Source organism: Eulemur rufifrons, chromosome 4, assembly GCF_041146395.1.
Source record: "Eulemur rufifrons isolate Redbay chromosome 4, OSU_ERuf_1, whole genome shotgun sequence".
NCBI classification, from domain to species: domain Eukaryota; kingdom Metazoa; phylum Chordata; class Mammalia; order Primates; family Lemuridae; genus Eulemur; species Eulemur rufifrons.
The window spans coordinates 21,297,728-21,314,856 of NC_090986.1; the positions used below are offsets into that span (position 1 = coordinate 21,297,728).

At 42.5% G+C, this 17,129-nt stretch overlaps 1 protein-coding gene across 5 annotated transcripts in view; it reads right to left on the bottom strand.

The window, feature by feature from the left end:
- Positions 1–17,129, bottom strand: part of TMTC4 (transmembrane O-mannosyltransferase targeting cadherins 4) — a 59,343-nt gene that overhangs the window by 20,233 nt on the left and 21,981 nt on the right. For 3 of the 5 annotated variants that reach the window (XM_069467632.1, XM_069467631.1, XM_069467627.1), the window contains 6 exons: positions 10,348–10,448; positions 6,664–6,756; positions 6,271–6,435; positions 5,276–5,478; positions 3,781–3,952; positions 3,560–3,691 (listed from right to left, as the gene is read on the bottom strand). In XM_069467632.1, coding sequence (XP_069323733.1) covers positions 3,560–3,691; positions 3,781–3,952; positions 5,276–5,478; positions 6,271–6,435; positions 6,664–6,756; positions 10,348–10,448 — 866 coding nt within the window. The remainder of the gene's footprint in view (positions 1–3,559; positions 3,692–3,780; positions 3,953–5,275; positions 5,479–6,270; positions 6,436–6,663; positions 6,757–10,347; positions 10,449–17,129) is intronic. The other 2 variants (XM_069467630.1, XM_069467628.1) reach the window with 1 other exon arrangement.

Sequence of the window (17,129 nt, forward strand, 5' to 3'; positions counted from 1 at the left end):
GCGGAAGTGTGACTTCACCTCCCGTCCCATGCACAAAAGAACCCGACACTGGAGAATCCAACCTGCCAGTGATGTCCTTGTGGTCCCCAGAATACAAATACAGCTTCTACTCTGACTTCAACATGACTCCTGTCTCTTCCACCCCACGCTCCTGCTGCTTTCCTTTGTTCCGGGCAAATTCTGCTTTCTCAATAAAAAAGCCCAGACAAAGAGTTCAACTGCCCTCTGCAGTAGAGACAGTGTTCTGTTAGACGCTCAGAATGCCAGAGACCAGAAGATCAAGGGAGAAGGATGGGGGACTCTGGAAATTCAGACTGCAGCTACTTAAATGGAACTAGTTAAAAATCTGATACTACCCTAGAAGGCAGCCCATAATTAAGAACTGGTAAACGGGTTTACCCAGAGGCCAGCTTTATCCTAGCGGTTATATGGAGGGAATTCTTTGAATAGAAAAATAGCTGCCAAGATTGTAAAACAGAACAAAAACCTCACAAACAGGTCACTTAAAATAGTGTTTACAGACTAAGTGATTTTTGTTTCCTTGGAATATAAAAGATTGAAAAAGCCTGTTTATTCTTCAACTCTCCCTCCAGCATTTGTGATTCATATGCTGAGGCAATGAACTAGCACAGGAGAAGCCAAAGATAAAAGCATCCATTGCAACCTAGTAATATGTAAATGCAAATGAAATAAGAGCATCCGTAATGAAAGGCACTTTTAAAACCAGTGCTAAACCAATTTGTTACAAATATCCTGCCAACATTTGATGTTAAATTTAAAGTGTTTTAAATACATAAAAATCCTACAACTCATCCTGGGTCTTCCCTTAAGAAATTACCTCATTGCGGTGTATGATCTTTTTTATTATTAAAAGAATTTAGAGTTGTATCACAGAGTTGGTATTAAGGGCAATATACTTCTAAGCCTGGAAGACTAAAAATGACTGTGTACATAATTAGATACCTGGTATCTCATCCACAGTAGGCTCAGTGAATCCAATTTCCGTTTGGCTCAATGCAATAACTAATAGTGAGTGCCTACCATATGCAAGGCACCGTGGGTAATTTAAATGCAGACCAGGCACCAACATTACCTATGTAGATACTGCAATCTTTCAAAAAAAAAAAAGAAATAAGTCTTAGTTTATAAATCTGGCCCTAAACTAGAGTCAGTTGCCAATTGCTCCCTTACTTTTCCATGAACATCAAGTGAAACCAGTATAGAAAACGTATTCCCTGTAAGAAGTTGAAGAAAATCAGCAACTTCCTAAATGAGATCTCGTCCCTGAAATCAACCTAGCTTTTTTCAAAAAAAAAAAAAGTAAAGACAATTTTATGAAACCTCAATTTATAACAGAAAAAAAAAAAAAAAACCCTATACCTTGCTTATCACTGAAAAAAGTTCTTGGATCATTACCACTGTGTCTGATTTGAAGATGAGGTCATATATGTATTCCTTAAAAAGAGAAAATCACACAGACATACTCTCTAGTGACTGTGTGCATGCCCACACGTGCAAGCCTATAATGTATGAAATCACTTTTTGTGCAGATTTTTGGGCTCAGATGTCATGTATTTCCCATCCTCCTTCATTTACTAGAGTAACCTGGGCACAGTACCATACCAGCTATCCAGCCACCTACATTACTAACCTAGAGAATGCCAGTTTAATCTTTCTATGCCTCAGTTTCTCCCATCTGGAAAAATAAAAAAAATAATACCCTCTCTCTCTAAAACCTTAGTGAGAGGATAATAGAGATTAATTATAGAGCCTCTACAAAGGAATCTGAGTTCCTTGTGGTGAGGAACTATATAAATAGAAGCGGTAATTATCGCTATTCAAACAGTAAAGTAAAAATAAAGCAAATCTATTAATGTTTATGAAATTAAATCACAGGCAATTTATTTTTGGTAGCATAAAATAAATTGATAAGTCAGGAAATCAAATTAAAGATAAAAGCTCAAAGTAATTTGCTCTTATTACCTAAGTCTCTTAACTGTAAAATATTAACAAGATGTCTTAATCCAAGAAAAAGACAAACAAGGAATCAGCACCTTTTATACAGTATTCACCACTTCGGGGTCACAATAAACTGTCTACTATTATTTAGTGTTATTTACATAATTTTTCCTGAAATCATTGCTTTCCCTTAAATACAGAATGTAGAAAATGAGCCAGAATCCAGAGAGCCCCACCCACCCACCTACCCAGGAGGATTACATTTAAGCATCCTAGGCAGCTCCAATTCTGATGCTATAAGAGAGAATAAATCATTATTTAATGATTATCTATACTAACAGAAAATTCTTCTAACCTAACCGAGGCCCCCCGCATCTTGAGCAAACAGCATTCCCATCTCGTCATTTAATGCAAAACCAAAACTAAAATGAGCCTACAAAAGCTAACATTTCTTGAGCACCTACTATGTGCATTTTAGTTCATTCAGCCCTAACAGCAAACCCAGCAGATGGGTATTATTCCCTTATCATAGAAATGGGCACTGAAAGTTCAAAAATGTTTACTTTCACCCAAAGAACCACAGCTGGGTTAGATAAAGAGCTTGGATTCATCAAGAATACAAGCGAAATAATTTCCTATCAGACTGCTTTAACAAAAAACATTGCCAATTTTAAAGTACAGTCACGTGTCACTTAACAATGACAGGGATATGTTCTGAGAAATGTGTCCTTAGGCAATTTCATCCTTGTGCAAACATTACAGAGTGCACTTACCCAAACCTAGGCGGTACGGCTACTACACACCTAGGCTGTATGGGATGGCCTATTGCTCCTAGGCTACAAACCTATACAACATATACCTGTCCTCAATACTGTAGGCAACTGCAACACAATGGTAAGTATTTGCCTGTCTAAACACATCTAAACACAGAAAGATACAGTAAAAAGATGGCATGGTAATCTTACAGGACCACTATTGTGTATCGTCTGTTGGTGAACGACACATTGTTATGAGGTACACGACTATATATACATTTATGTTTACCTAATCTGACAAAAGGAATCACAAGCAGAGAATTCAAAACTGCTATAAACATGTACTACTGTGCAGAACCCAGCATAATTTTAACTTCCTGAACCAAATTATTGCCCATTTGTAGGTATTGCCACCTTCAAATTACAGCTTCGAGGAGGCTAGTTAATGCTACTGCCGGAGGATGCGTTTTGAAAAGTGTGCTCTAAATATCAGAATCTGTGCCTTGCCAAACCCAGCCTGGAAACATGACATTGCCTTCCCTGACACCACTTCAAAGGGTGAGATTAGGTCACCTGGAAGATGAGTAAGACCTCGCTTAGGTCATCTGTTTCACTGATATTATCTGCTTTTAGCGATTTCTTTTACATTATTTTGGCTAAGTAGAATTTCAATGAATCTTATCAAAATGGTTAAAAAAAAAAAAACCCGCAAAAAAGAAAAACCCAAGTATTTGGTCATGATCTCACACTAGATTCTCTATGACGATAAACGTTCTTATTCAGCTGAAGAACTTAAAACATTTCCCAGTAAAGTCTTTTAAAAGGAAACCTGGCAGCCAAGGTACCTTAGCATTGAGGGGACACACAGACAGGGCACTTCTAAAAAGCTGGTCCTCGCTCCGCCACTCGCCACTGCGAATCACGCATCTCAGCACGTTTACGAGTAAAATCCCCAGCACGACAGCAGCAATCAGTTTCTTAAGAATAGAGAGACACGGTAAATATCATTAGTGAGATGTATCCAGTCGTTTTGGTCACAGGTGGCACCACCGCTCTTGGCTGCTACCTTTTTCCTGGTATGTTTGCTTAGGGCTCCGAATCCAAAAGTCAGCAGCACGCAGTAGCCTACGCTGGGGAGGTAGAGGACTCGCTCTGCAACCACGAAGCCCACTCGGAAGAACAGGTTACTCGCAGGAAGAAACGGGATGATGAGAAATCCCAGGCCCAGTGTAAGGATCCTGGGAAATGAGAAAACTATTTCAATAACTGGCTATTTTCAGATTTCTCAAAAATGTCCCACTCAACATTAGTGATAAAGATTTTATTTTTTCATGACGTCAATTGAGAAAAGGTATCACTGTCAGTAAAAAATGTCATCAGTAGAGAGGGTTTAGCCTGGGAGTATGGGGATAAGACATAAAAAAGTATCACTCAGGCACTTATCATCAAGCCTAAGCAAGGGTTAAACTTACACATCACACAACTCCTATGGATAAAGTTAGAAACATTTGTGAGACCTTATTAATTCACCCACTCCTAACTATGTCTCACGCCATTTGGACATTGAATAGTTCAGTGGACACTGGTCTCAACTAGATTTTCATGGAAAAACTACTCAATGCAGTTTTTGTGGGGGAAAAAAATTCTCCCTACGCTTAACAGGAATAACACTTAAGTAGTTTAAACTTTATACAAACTGAAACAATCTAGTATCATTTTTGGTTGCTATAGCTCCACAAATTCCAGTCAAGCAGAAAAAAAGCTGAGCGCCGAAACACTTCCCGAACTAGCCGGTCATTTCCAATGTCCCATGTGACGCAAGAGAGTGAATTAATAAGAAGCTAGGTCATATTCAGTGGCCTCTTCCTGGACCCTGTGCCTACAGTCTTAAAAAATAAAAATCCTATTTCACACGTATAAGTGAACTGGGACTAAAGTTTGTTGCTCTTTAGAATTACCGACCAATTTAAGACATAGGTAATCTTAAAATTGAATTTATTTTGAGAAATTACTAACTTAATTCCATGAACACTTATGTTTAAAGGAAATCATCTTAAACAGTTTTCTTTTTCATGAAACACATTTGTTTTTCCCAATTATTTTCTCAATAACTTTTTTCTTTCTGTCGAGAAAGAATAGTCTCTTTGGGGCAGCGGTTTATTCTGTACCCAACAACAGAAGGCCTCACCATAGCATCCACCGGGGTTTTCTGAAGGAGAATTGTGGAATAATGGGCACAACACACATCAATTACACTCTCCGTTCTGACCATAAATTACTCTTTACCACCTACGGCGAAAAGGATCTCAAAATGCTACTTCACGGGGACGGAGGCGGGGACAAAGCAGTCATCCGTACCCCCTCTTCCAACTTCACTCCCTGTTCCTGGAAGCTGGCGGTGGGTTCCGAATGGATGGAACTCATCCCAGCCTTAAATATGCATTCGAAACAAATGTCCTTAGACGTTACTTCCACAAAAGCATTAAAAGCATCCGTGCTGGATTTTCAAAATGCTTCTGACTCAACCCGTGTGGGAGTTAGAATTCAGCGCTGCCTCTTACCTTCTCTTGTGGCCGTCCTCAGAGCACAGGGCCTGGCAGATTAGGCCAATTAGGCAGAGCCAGAGAGCTGCGAGTGCAATTACCCTGCAGTCGCTGACGGACTTAATGAGGGGGATACAGCCCATTGACCAATCAAAGCACAGCCACCAGGGACACAGCAGCAGCCAGGCATTCAATGAATAGTAGTAATTATAGTTTATGGCCTGTCAGTCAAAGGAAAACAAACATTTATTTGATACTGAACTTGAAAAACATATATACATATATCTCCTAACTTCATTTTTGAGGCATTCATATGCTTCTAAGCAGTTGTATAAAATAGAATATTACCAATTTGTATATTGGGCACGGGACTAGAGTCTGTAATTTATTGAAAGCATTTGGATTTTAATACATAAACATAAAGCAAAGCCATCAGACTAGGCAATGCATTTGTTATCCTTCTGGCCAAACTAGGACCCAATTCTTTAGTGCTGCCTGAAGCCCATGACCCAGGAAATCTAAGGCCCAGGGGTCACCTATGTGCCTATGACATAGAACAGGTTTCTATGGTTCTTCTCTTGATTTTGGTCTCTATGAAATGCACAGCTAAGAATTTGCAGCTTGACACCCTTGCCTTTAGCAAAAAGGTAAACAGAAAAGAATAAAGGGGTCTTGGCACTGTTAGAGTTCTAAAGATACCAGCAAGACTGTTATGTTTGGTCTCAACCCAGCCACAGGGTCAGGAAGCATGTTAGCAAGACTGGCAAGGGCTTGGATGTTAGGAGGAACCACCGCTTTAGGAAGGAGACGTGAGGAGCTTACGTGCACCCTCCCAATCACGAATTCTGCTTTCATCCTAGAATATCCTTAGGGATAGCAAACGAACGTGAGGCACCCCATTTACTAGGGACTTTGTGGGTGTGGTGAGCGGTAAGAGGAGGAGGAGAGATGAAGGATCTGAGAATCTCGTGGTGCAAGAAAACAATCCAAAGGGGAAGAGGCCCAGGACTCACCCTGACCCACACGCTGTCGGCAAAGGAGGCCGGGTTGTCCACCTCGGTGAAGGCTGGTGGGCCCGTGCCCATGATTTTCCAGCGCACGTAGAGCATCCCAGCCCCTCCGGCGGTGAGGAGGGTCATTCGGAGGAGGAGGCCCCCATTCCTGAGCAGGCCAACATTCTGCAAGGACAGCCCAAAGCCACTGATGGTGCAGACATTCAAATAAAAGTGTGGCCAAGCCAGGTACAAATGTGCTGCGATTCTGCCTGAACTACTTTGACACCGTGCTTTGGAAGGCTGGCGATTTTAGCATTCAAAATCACAAGAAGTACTTTGAAAATGGCATTTTAAGTCAGCTGGTCCTTGACATTTTTCATGTCTGGGCTGGAGACAAAAGTAAATACTCACCTCTAATGACTTGTCCTTATGTAGTACCTTCTGGACAATTTCCAGAACATTGAATTTGCCTATCACCAAGATGTCAAATACCGCATTCAAACCCTAAGGAGGCAAAGCAAGACAATCGATGATGGCAGAGCCTAACTCTGATTAAGAAGCAATCACACTCTACAATTTTATTACCAAATCTAGACAAGGAATGCAATGCATTAGATAATCACAGACCTCTTCAGCTCTCAGAAAAAAAACAAAACAAAACAACCCTATGTTTCTATGAAATCAGCTCATGGTAATATATCACATTAATTATCTAGTAAGTCTCTGACAGTAATGATTCATAGAGTCTGCACATAAGAGTACTATAAGATTCAGGATTGCTAGAAATTTTGGGCTCCCAGGAAGAGTCCCCCAGAGGTCCCTCTTCCCCCCACCCCCCCCCGCCTTGTTTTTGTAATTATAAAACAGTCCTTCAGTTCATATAACAGAGTGGTTGCCTGGGCAGTAATTATGCTGGAAGATAAAGAGGCCATCACCCTGGAGCGCCCAGCCACATGAGTAAACCTCAAATGCTGACTGATTTGGGCATGTTTAGCACAAGGAGGTGTAGAACATCATAATCTGATGGAACTCTGGAGGTCTCTTGGGCACAGAGTCTTAGTTGTCCAGTAGTTTTCTCTTCCTGCTGGGCACACAGCTAGACCACATCTCCCAGCATCCCCTGCAGCGGAGTGAGGTCACATGGCTGAGTTCTGGCCTACGGTATGTGAAGGAGAAGTGACATGCACCGTTTGGGAGGTTTGCCTGTAAATCCTGGGCACGGCCCACCACTTGGTTTCCCCTTCCAGCTGGCTGGGATGCAAACTACACACTGACAGTAGCAAGGCCCCAGACAGCCTGGGCCTGCCGCGTGGAGGACAGTCACCTCCACCATGAGAGTGTCTTTCTAGCAGGTAAGGGCTGCTTTTGCCGCTATTACACCTATCGTTACAGGCTGAAGGAAAGACAAGCCTTGGATTCTATTCTCTACCCTACAAATGTTGCTGCTACAGGCAATGTCACCTAGCAGAACTCCCTACCCAATCTGGAAAAAGGGGTCTTAATATACTCGGTGTATACGGTTAAAGCTGTCCCTAAATGACTTGGGTCTTTAATATGATCTTCTTTGCGGTAAAAAAGATCATAAACCATCAGAAGTCAGCAGTAATTATGGTTTTCAGAGCAAGGATGACATCCCTACTTAACCCTCTCCCATAAATGCTGGGAGCCACTAATTATCCAACACACGGGCCAGTGCTGGGTTAATCATTTCAAAGAATCCTGATTTTATTCACCCATGTGATACGTGATCTTAGTGGGTCACAGAAGACCGTTTCTGTCTGGTTGAAAGCCATTTTCTACAAGGCAGAAGCTCCCTGTTTAGCTACAGCTGTCTTCTCACACTGTTTGTTTTCTATGAGCTGTAGGACAGACATCAAGGGGTGACAGAGTCATCTGGTCACGAGAACCGAGCCAAACGCAAGACCGGCACTCCCTCTCCCTTTCCATTTAAACGCATCATCAAAATGTCCACATTTTAATCACACTTTTGAAAAGCGGCATCTCACCATTGCCTGTATTCATGTAAATTCCACCTAATTCTTTTGTGCTTCCAAAACGTGAATGTGTATAGGAGTCACCCAAGGGCCCTGTTACTGGGGATTCTGACTCAGCAGGCCTGGGGCAGGGGGGGCGGGTCTGAGAACCTGAATTCCCAACAGGTCCCAGATGATGCTGAGGCTGCAGGTCTCCAAGCCACACTTCCCATCAGGGTAAGGTTTCAGACCAGTGGTGCTCAACAGGCTGATTTTGTCCCCCAGGGGATGTCTGGCAATGTCTGAAGACATTTTCAGTTGTCACAACTAAAGGGATGGTTACTGACATGTAGTACATAGGGGCCAGGGATGCTGGTGAACATCCTACAATGCATAGAACAGCCCCCCACAAGAAAGAATTATCTGATCTAACATGTAAGTAGTGCCAAGATTGAGAAACACTGGTTTAGAGCAAACTTTTAAAAAGTAACTCATGAAATTCAAGTATCTCTCCATAGTAACTCTTCCTACACCATCTCCTTGCTAGCTTAATCTTAATAGGTAAGAGCCTAATAAAACCACTAATCTTTGCCTTGACTTGTGTCAACGCCCAAATAGCTTCGACTGCTTTCTCTTTCCCAAGGTATTCCTATACAGTTTTCCAAATCCCATACCTTTGCTTTCGATTTCTCTATATCTGCTCACGTGCCTAATTTCTAAAATTTCTTTTAATAACGTAAAGCAGAAAACTGGCTAGAATGGAGAAAAAGGAAAGTGGATTTCAACACTTCTCCCTTGCAGGGAAGTTGAGACTGAGAGGATTCTGTACAAACAGATCTTGTCAAAATAATTCTTACCTTCCTTTAGCTTCCCCACAGACTTTACTTTTCTATAATTGCATCTTTGTTCAACCTAAGATAAAAGCATGTAGGTTTTGCCACGTCGTTGGGTCTTCATTTCCTCATGAGGGCTCCCACGTCGTGTAAAACTTATATTAAACACATTTGGATGCTTTTCTCCTGTCAGTATGTCTTATGTCAGTTTAGTTTTCAAGCCCAGCCAAAAAAACCCCTGTGAGGGTAAAATGTTGCTTCCCCCACAATGTCTTGATTGGAGCAATGGTTACACAGGTGTGTGCATTTGGCCAAATTCAAACCATACCTTTACACTGGGAGCATTTTCTTGTATGCAAAATAATATCTCAATAAAATAATAGTAAAAAAAAATGTCGGGAAGCTTGGTTTTAAAGCCTGAAATAGAATTTAAAATATAAACTAGACTGAATTTTTCTTCTGAAGCTGGACATCTGGGTGGGTCTTTAACATTTTCTAAGCAAAATGGACTCTAAAACACATCTGAATATAACCAAGATAGTATGATGCATACACTATATTATATATAAAGAGATTTCAAGGCTCAGAGTTAAAATACATGGTTATAAGGCATATCAGGCTTAAGAAGAGCCGTTTGAAAACAAGGCCCACTTGAAACATTAGCATTATTATATATTCTTCTTTACATACTAGACTAGTAATCTTTTAATTTCATGTCAAACATCTGTGAACATGAAACACTTTGGTACTAGTGCTGGTTGAATTCTCACTTGAGTGGTAAATAACTGTGATCATATATAAGTTTGAGGGATGAGGGAATGGCAAGAAGAGAAAAGGGTTATGTGTGCACACGAGGCTTCGAGTGGGGGCAGACCTACTGTTCCTTCATGTCTGGACTACCCACCGCCCTTTCCAAATCCAGGATCAACAACAGTGATGAGGTTAGTCCTCTGCTACACCTAGGACTGCTGAAATATGTGAGACCATCCCAGAAAACTCAAACCATTCTTTTCTCTTTAGCTATAGAGCCTCTTGAGCGGACTATCACAGCTCCATAAGTAATTCTAATTCACCACTTCCCACCAGTTGCTAATGATCGTCAAGGAAGACAGTCCATTCTCCATCTGAAACGCCAGAATTGTGACAGTCAAGGTCATTTGTCCAGAAAGGTCTATGATCTCAGGCCGAGAAGTAGAGGGGGTCACAGAGGCAGGGCTAGCCCAGGATGCCCTAGCAGAGGGGGAAGGACGCACACAAAGAGTGGGCCCTGCCCTCGCCCTGGCTCTCACCAGCACGGTGATCCCTTGCTCTTTGCACAGCATGGCCACCGCTCCCAGGAGGATACTCAGCAGCACCCAGAAGGTGGAAGAATGCGCTCCCTCCTTGTTACCTGCCGATTAAGAGAAATGATAAGTCCAAAGTCATGCGATGTAGCTCAGTCTCATTAGCATCAGGAACTAAAACTCTACACACGTACCTTAAATTACCGCAATTTAAAAACAGGGTTTGGTTTTCAGACAGCACTTTGTGTAAGAGAGTATGCATTTCTGCTTTGTGGTTAGATGACACCTTCTAAATGGTACAGATGTCCCCTCTCCAGGCTCTCCTGAGCAGGTGCCCAGAGCCTTTGGGAGGCATTGTCATGGAGCTTCGGCCACAAAGACACCTCTGGCCAGAGTCCCCATGGGGCAAGTGCCTTCTTCCCAACCTGCCAATCACCTACTAGATCATTCTGACAAGTCATGCTGAGAACTCCCACTGAGACTGCGAACAATCCATCTGGTTTCAAGATGACCCCAACAGTCGCTGCTGCTGTCATCATGGGAGGAGCTGGGAGTGCCTGGGCAGCTCCGAGCATCTCTACCATGCCTGGGACGAGAGTGCAGGCTCTTGGAACGCCATGTGGCTTAGGATGGGTCTGCTCTGCTCCCAGGGCGGAACAGCTCCGACCTCTACCAAAGAATGCACCCAGCGCTGGCACCTACCCAGCACCTGGGACAGGTAAAGGCTGAGCTGCCAATCTGCATGGGGGCCTGAGCATTAACAGGAAGCCAAAGCATCACCAGACATGTGAACACCATAAGAAGCTCGGGTGGGCGGGAGCTCAAGTAACCACCACCTGTCCCTAAGCAGCCTTCTGAGGAGGCAGGGTCTGGCTATACACCGTTGTGGCGGATGGTGTCTGCAATCTGGGTGCCAGAGCTGAACTTCCAGGGAGGAGAGAGAAGGCCACAAGGACTACTCAGCTCTTCCTCCTTTGTGAAGCCCTCACCCCTCATCTAAATAAATGTACAATTTTAAAAGACATCAATTTGATTGGGGCAAATGTGAACCTGCTTAGGGGGTCCAATCATTAGCTTGCCAGAAACCCTGGTCTGAATTCCAGCTCTGCCACTTGCTGTGTGACACTGAACAATTACTCACAGTCTCAGTGACCTCATCTATAACATGGGGGCAACATTACCTACTTCAGGATATATTTGAGAGGAAAAAATTATATAGGAATACTTGGCCATTTGTATTAAAAAAACATGTAAACAGGCAAAACATATCTCTGGAAAATATACAAGAAACTGACTACAGTAGTTTTGGAGAGTTCAAAGAAGAAAAATTGGGGTAGAGTAGGCAGGAAGTCTTACTTTTCACTACATTACCTTTGGTACCTTTTAAATTTTCTTAACCATGTACATGTATTAAAAACCACACTAAAAAACAAACATTTAGGCCAGGCACAGTGGCTCATGCCTGTAATCCCAGCAATTTGGGAGGCCAAGGCAGGAGGATTGCTTGAGGCCAGGAGTTTAAGAGCAGCCTGGGCAACATAGAAAGACCCTGTCTCTAAAAAAAAAAAATTTAAAAAGGAAAACCCCTAAGCACTGGTATAGTGCCTGGGCCACAGCAGACATTCAATAAATGTTTGTTGCAATGAATCAGGCAAACTCCGTTAGCTTAGAGGGAGACGGAATTTGCAATGGGGCTTTGGTGCAGTAGTCAAGGTGGTGGCTGACCTTGTCACACAATGTGCCACACACATTATGTAGTGTAAAAGATATACCTTGGTTCTCATTAACTGCTTGCTCAGGAAACCAACAAGCGTGTGGGGATGTGGGTGAGTACGTGTGCTTCAGGCAGACCCTGAATGAAAGTCTCGTGAACACTGAAGAACGAATCAGCAAAGCACCAGGAGGGAGGCCTTCGAGTCCTGCCAACAGCCAGCCGGTTGGCCTGCGGGTGGGAGGTGCTCTTAACCTCCCATATTCTATGTTCAGGTTGAGACTCTTGTCACGATGATGCAGGCCTGTCCCCAGCCGAGACCCTCTCAACCACAGGCAAGACTGACTCCTGATGTACCTGGCTGGGACTGCCTGCAGGACCGGGCTGCAGGCTGGGTGGGGGTCTGGGGGTGGGGGGCCTGGCAGGTAAGCCTCTGCATTCACAAACAGGCTCCATAGCAGGACACATTTGGAACTCAGGTAGCAAGGACAGCCAGGCTGACATTTCCTAACCTTTCCAGCTTTTGGGAGGAACCTCTGCATATCAAATCTCCAGATTTAAGTACAAAGCAGCAGAATAGGTACTCTACAAAAAGTTTATTTGGCTATTATAGTGGAGGCATTTTAGGGCTTTTCGCAACTGGTCAGCAGTAAAAAGCCTCATTAACTGGGATCCCATTGTCTCATAAAACACAATGAACATTCCTGTTTTAAGGTCTTTCAAATCCTTCCTTCTGCTTTCTGGTAACAGTGGCTTTCAAACAGTGGCTTTAAAGGCCTCTCTAAATCGGCCAGTGGCATCTGTCTATACTGCATTCCAGCCCCCCTCCCCAACTCTATTCCCTTAGGCAAGAATGCCCCTGGCAAAATCCTACCCAATCAATAAGGCTGACCCCGCCCTCCCACACTGCCCACCTAGGGCTGGTTACTTGTTTGGTGGAGAAGAGGGACTGCCCTGTGCATCTCAGGATGTTTAGCAGCACACCTAGCCTCTCCCCTTGCCCCCTGCCCTAAGTTGTGACAACCAAAAATGTCACAGACATTGCCTAACATCCCTGGAGGTTGGGGCGGGGGTGGGTGGCTGGAGGGTGGAAATCACTCCCACTTGAGACCCACTGACTGAAACCAGTGCTACTCAGCGTGTGGTCCATGGACCTGCACCCAGGTCTTTTTAGAAACACAGACTCAGGCCCCGACCTGATCTGCCGAATCAGAAATTGAGGCTGGGAACCAGCAATCAGCCTTTAACAAGCTTTCCTGGGGACTCCGCTGCTCCCTAAAGGTTGTGAGCATTACCCCCGGCAGTCAGCCTGCTCACAGCTATATCTTGGGCACCACGCCTGGCTTGTGGGAGCCACTAAAAATGTGACTGACTGCATCAGCAGCACCGACTGATCGGAAAGGCAACACGTGTTCCATGAATGAAGTGACTATCTAGCATCTACCAAGAGGGGCGTAAGGAGCTGTGAGCTGCTGAGTAACCGCAGAACCACAGGTATTAATAGTGCTTCTTGGAGGTTGTGCATCGAATCTCCCTTGCAGAGGTGGAAATGCTGGAATCCTTTCCAAGATGCTTCCAGCAGGGGGCCACCTGGCCTTGACTTGAGTAACTTCAGTGATGGGGATTAACTGCTCAAAGCACAGTCCATTTCGTTTTTAAACTTGGGGCTGTTAGAATATTCCTCCTTAAGCCGAGCCCAAGCCTGCCTCCCTATGCTTCAGGTTTAGCTCTGCCCGAGGGCAGCGCCGCTGCTCCAAACTGCTCAGGCCCAGGGAGCCTGGAAGTCAAGTTCTCGATACTGAAAACCATTACATAGTACTGTAATTAGATCCACCGTGCAAACTATGGATCGTGTTACTTGCAGAAATTAATAATTTTATATGTATGTAACACCAAAAGATCATAATTACGAGCCACCACAAAACCTTGTTCAAATTGAGCATAATTCCAACTGGAGCATTTACATGTTTATTGGAACTTATTATTTAATTTGGCCATTTGCTGGCCCTCATGTGCAGACAAGTATTTAGTAGGCACCAAAACTTTAAAAAAACTATGGCCAAAAATAACCCTAAAACTAACATAATGATTAATTCCCCTTAGGAAAAGGCCCCACCAGTTTTAGCAGGGGCACACAGGGGCCCAGCTCGTAAAACCGAGGTGATCTCAGCTCATGTCACAAGCCAGGGCATCGGAGGGGTCCAGGCCTCCTGCCACATAACAGAAAGAGGAATGGCTGGGCCCACTCGGTCTCAGGGACAGTGCGTGTAGCCCCTCCTCCCATAACACATTTTCCTGAGTTGGGGTCAAACCACCTTCAGGATTTTCTCCTATTACCAGTTTATACATAAACACAAGCCTTTAATTATAAATGACCCCATAATTACCACAGGGTCTCAGCCACAGATAAAAGGGTAAAAGACAGTCACCCTTGCCCCACCGGCTCCCGGCCCCTCCAGGCCCAGCTCAAGGAGACGGTGCCTGGTCAGGCCCCAATGCTGTTTCTATGCTGACTAAGAATTCGGTTCGGCAGTTCACTAGAAACCAAACGGCTCCGGCCTGGAACCCCACCTCACCAACCTACTACTGGAATTTGACTTTTTTAAGCTTCTCTTACTCCCAAAATTTGTGTTTGTACTTCTCAAATAATATGATTTCCCAATGTAAAGTTCCCCGTTCTTAATTTCAAAAGTCCTAGAAAAACCGAATTAGCTTGTATTTTTACTTGACTGTAACATGCACTAATTTTCCCCCCATGGGCCAGGGGCCTGTGATAAGAAAAAAATTCCTAGTTCCTCCATGAAAACGCCCAGAGGACTGCTCTTGAAAGCACTCCGTTAACACAAAGTTAAATTACTGCGCAGACGTGAAAATGACGGGCTCATGTTCCACTTATCTGGAATTTAAAATGGCTTTCTCCTTAGATGGCTAAATCAGAGACATAATTGAAAACAGAACAGGAACATACAGCAGCCAGCCTTTGGATTTATCGATAGTCTTCTCCCTAGTCTCACCCATGATTTCACCTTTCAAACCCTTAACTCTCCCCACCGCTTAAAATCCATTCCTGCAATTCTTATGGAAGAGTCCTACTCTTGAATTTTCCCTTAAACTTCCGCTTTTGCTTCGAACACACCCAGGATGAAAATATACGAAAGATGGAGGCAATGTTTCTTTGCTGAAGAAGTTTCTTCAGTCTCAGTGATTATTTAATATTAAGTGTCACTTCTCAGAACGGTGGCAATTTCAGAGTAACAACAAAATTTCAATGGTCAGAGTCATAAACCTAGTGACAGCTTCACGGTCAGAGCATCGCATTCTAGACCTGCCACTGTCCAACCGAGTAGTCGTTATAGCAAAAGAACATCTGACGTGTATCTAGTCCCAATTAAGATGTGCTGCAAGTGTGAAATACATTCCCAATTTTGAAGACTTAATATGGAAAAAAAAATGTAAATGATTTCATATTTTTACATTGATTACATGTCGAAATTATATTTTTGATATATTGAGATAAATAAAATATGTTATTAAAATTCATCTCACGTGTTTCTTTTTATAATGTGGCTAATACAAAATTTAAAATTACATGCATGGCTCCTGTTGTATTTCTATTGTATGGCGGTGTCTACTCTAGACCATATGATCAAAGACCCAGTTCACAGATGAAATGATTTGCACATTGCTATGTTTGTATTCTAACTCTGTCTTTGAAAACTCAGAAAACAGGAAATGAGTTTGCCTATTGAAATCTAACTCTATCATTCCCAATCCCTACCAGATTAGCCATTCAATATTTTATCAGTAGTAACAGGACTAAGCATGTATACATACTTTGAGTCTTCCAGAATCCAAATTGGGGAGCTTAATTTAACTAATATTTTTAAACCATTTCATATAAATCAAAGAGGTCCTCCTTACAAATGTTTCCAGTCCTACGGGTGAATAAAAAAGGCCTCATACAAATTAGACTGGGAAACCAATTCTGACTGTTCAGGTAGCCCAGGCTAGTGGACTTCTGGTAACATGATCTGCTCTAATATAGTTTTACTCATGGAATCCCCCAAATTAAGATGTACTTTGAATCTTGGTTTGTCAAGGTGAGTAATGCTCATAATTATCAATAGATAGCATAATCTAGATGAATTTGTGTTTTTGTGGCTATGTTCTTATATAGTAACAAATGCAAGCCATTCTCTTATTTCCAAGTTTGAGCAATTTAATAAGACAACTAAGATAACCTTGCATATAGTGGGTACTCAAGAAATATTTGCTGAATCAATAAACAGTTTCATTTATTTCCACATTCATCAGAAGTCTTATTATATTACCATATTTCTTTTGCAATTATGAGATATAATTTAATACCCAAAAGTTAAAGATTTGCTTAGTGTGAACAAATACAGCCAGAAGTCAAGTCTTTTCACATTTAATTTAATCTTCAAACCCCCTCATACTGGAAGAATCTCCAGCACGTAAGAGACTCCTTAAAAAAAAATTAATTAAAAAATTACATAAGGAATATAAAAAAAGTATGGGGAAAATGGATTATTTTCATTTTAAATTTAGAAGTAACTGTTAAAAACAGTAAAAATAAATCCTGAGAGACAGATGTCGCCTCCAGTGCAGTTGCTTTATAAATATCTTTATTCAGAAAAATCTTCCCAAGATAGGGAATTCTAACTTGTGCACGGCTCTATGTAAGCATCTCAGGATGTCACTTTTACCCGGAGTTCTCCATCTCATCTTCATCCTAATTGCTAAATTTTAAGCACCAGAGAGCCAGGAGAGGATGGAAAAAACCATTTTGACACCACGCTGCATCTCTTATCTCTTAAGAAGACAACTTGCTCTAGGATAATTATGCAGCATTAGCATACATCAGCAGTTAGAGATTTGCCTAGACAATGTTTTTCTTGTTTCAGTACATGTCTCTATTATCGAAGATAATTCAATCACTTAGGTAAATGGAGGCAAAGGCCAACAGAGGGAAGGGAGCATAGAAAAAAAATGCAGTAACAGAAAGACACTTGTCAGTGCTAACACCCACAAGTGCCAACAGATGTGATCAATTTAA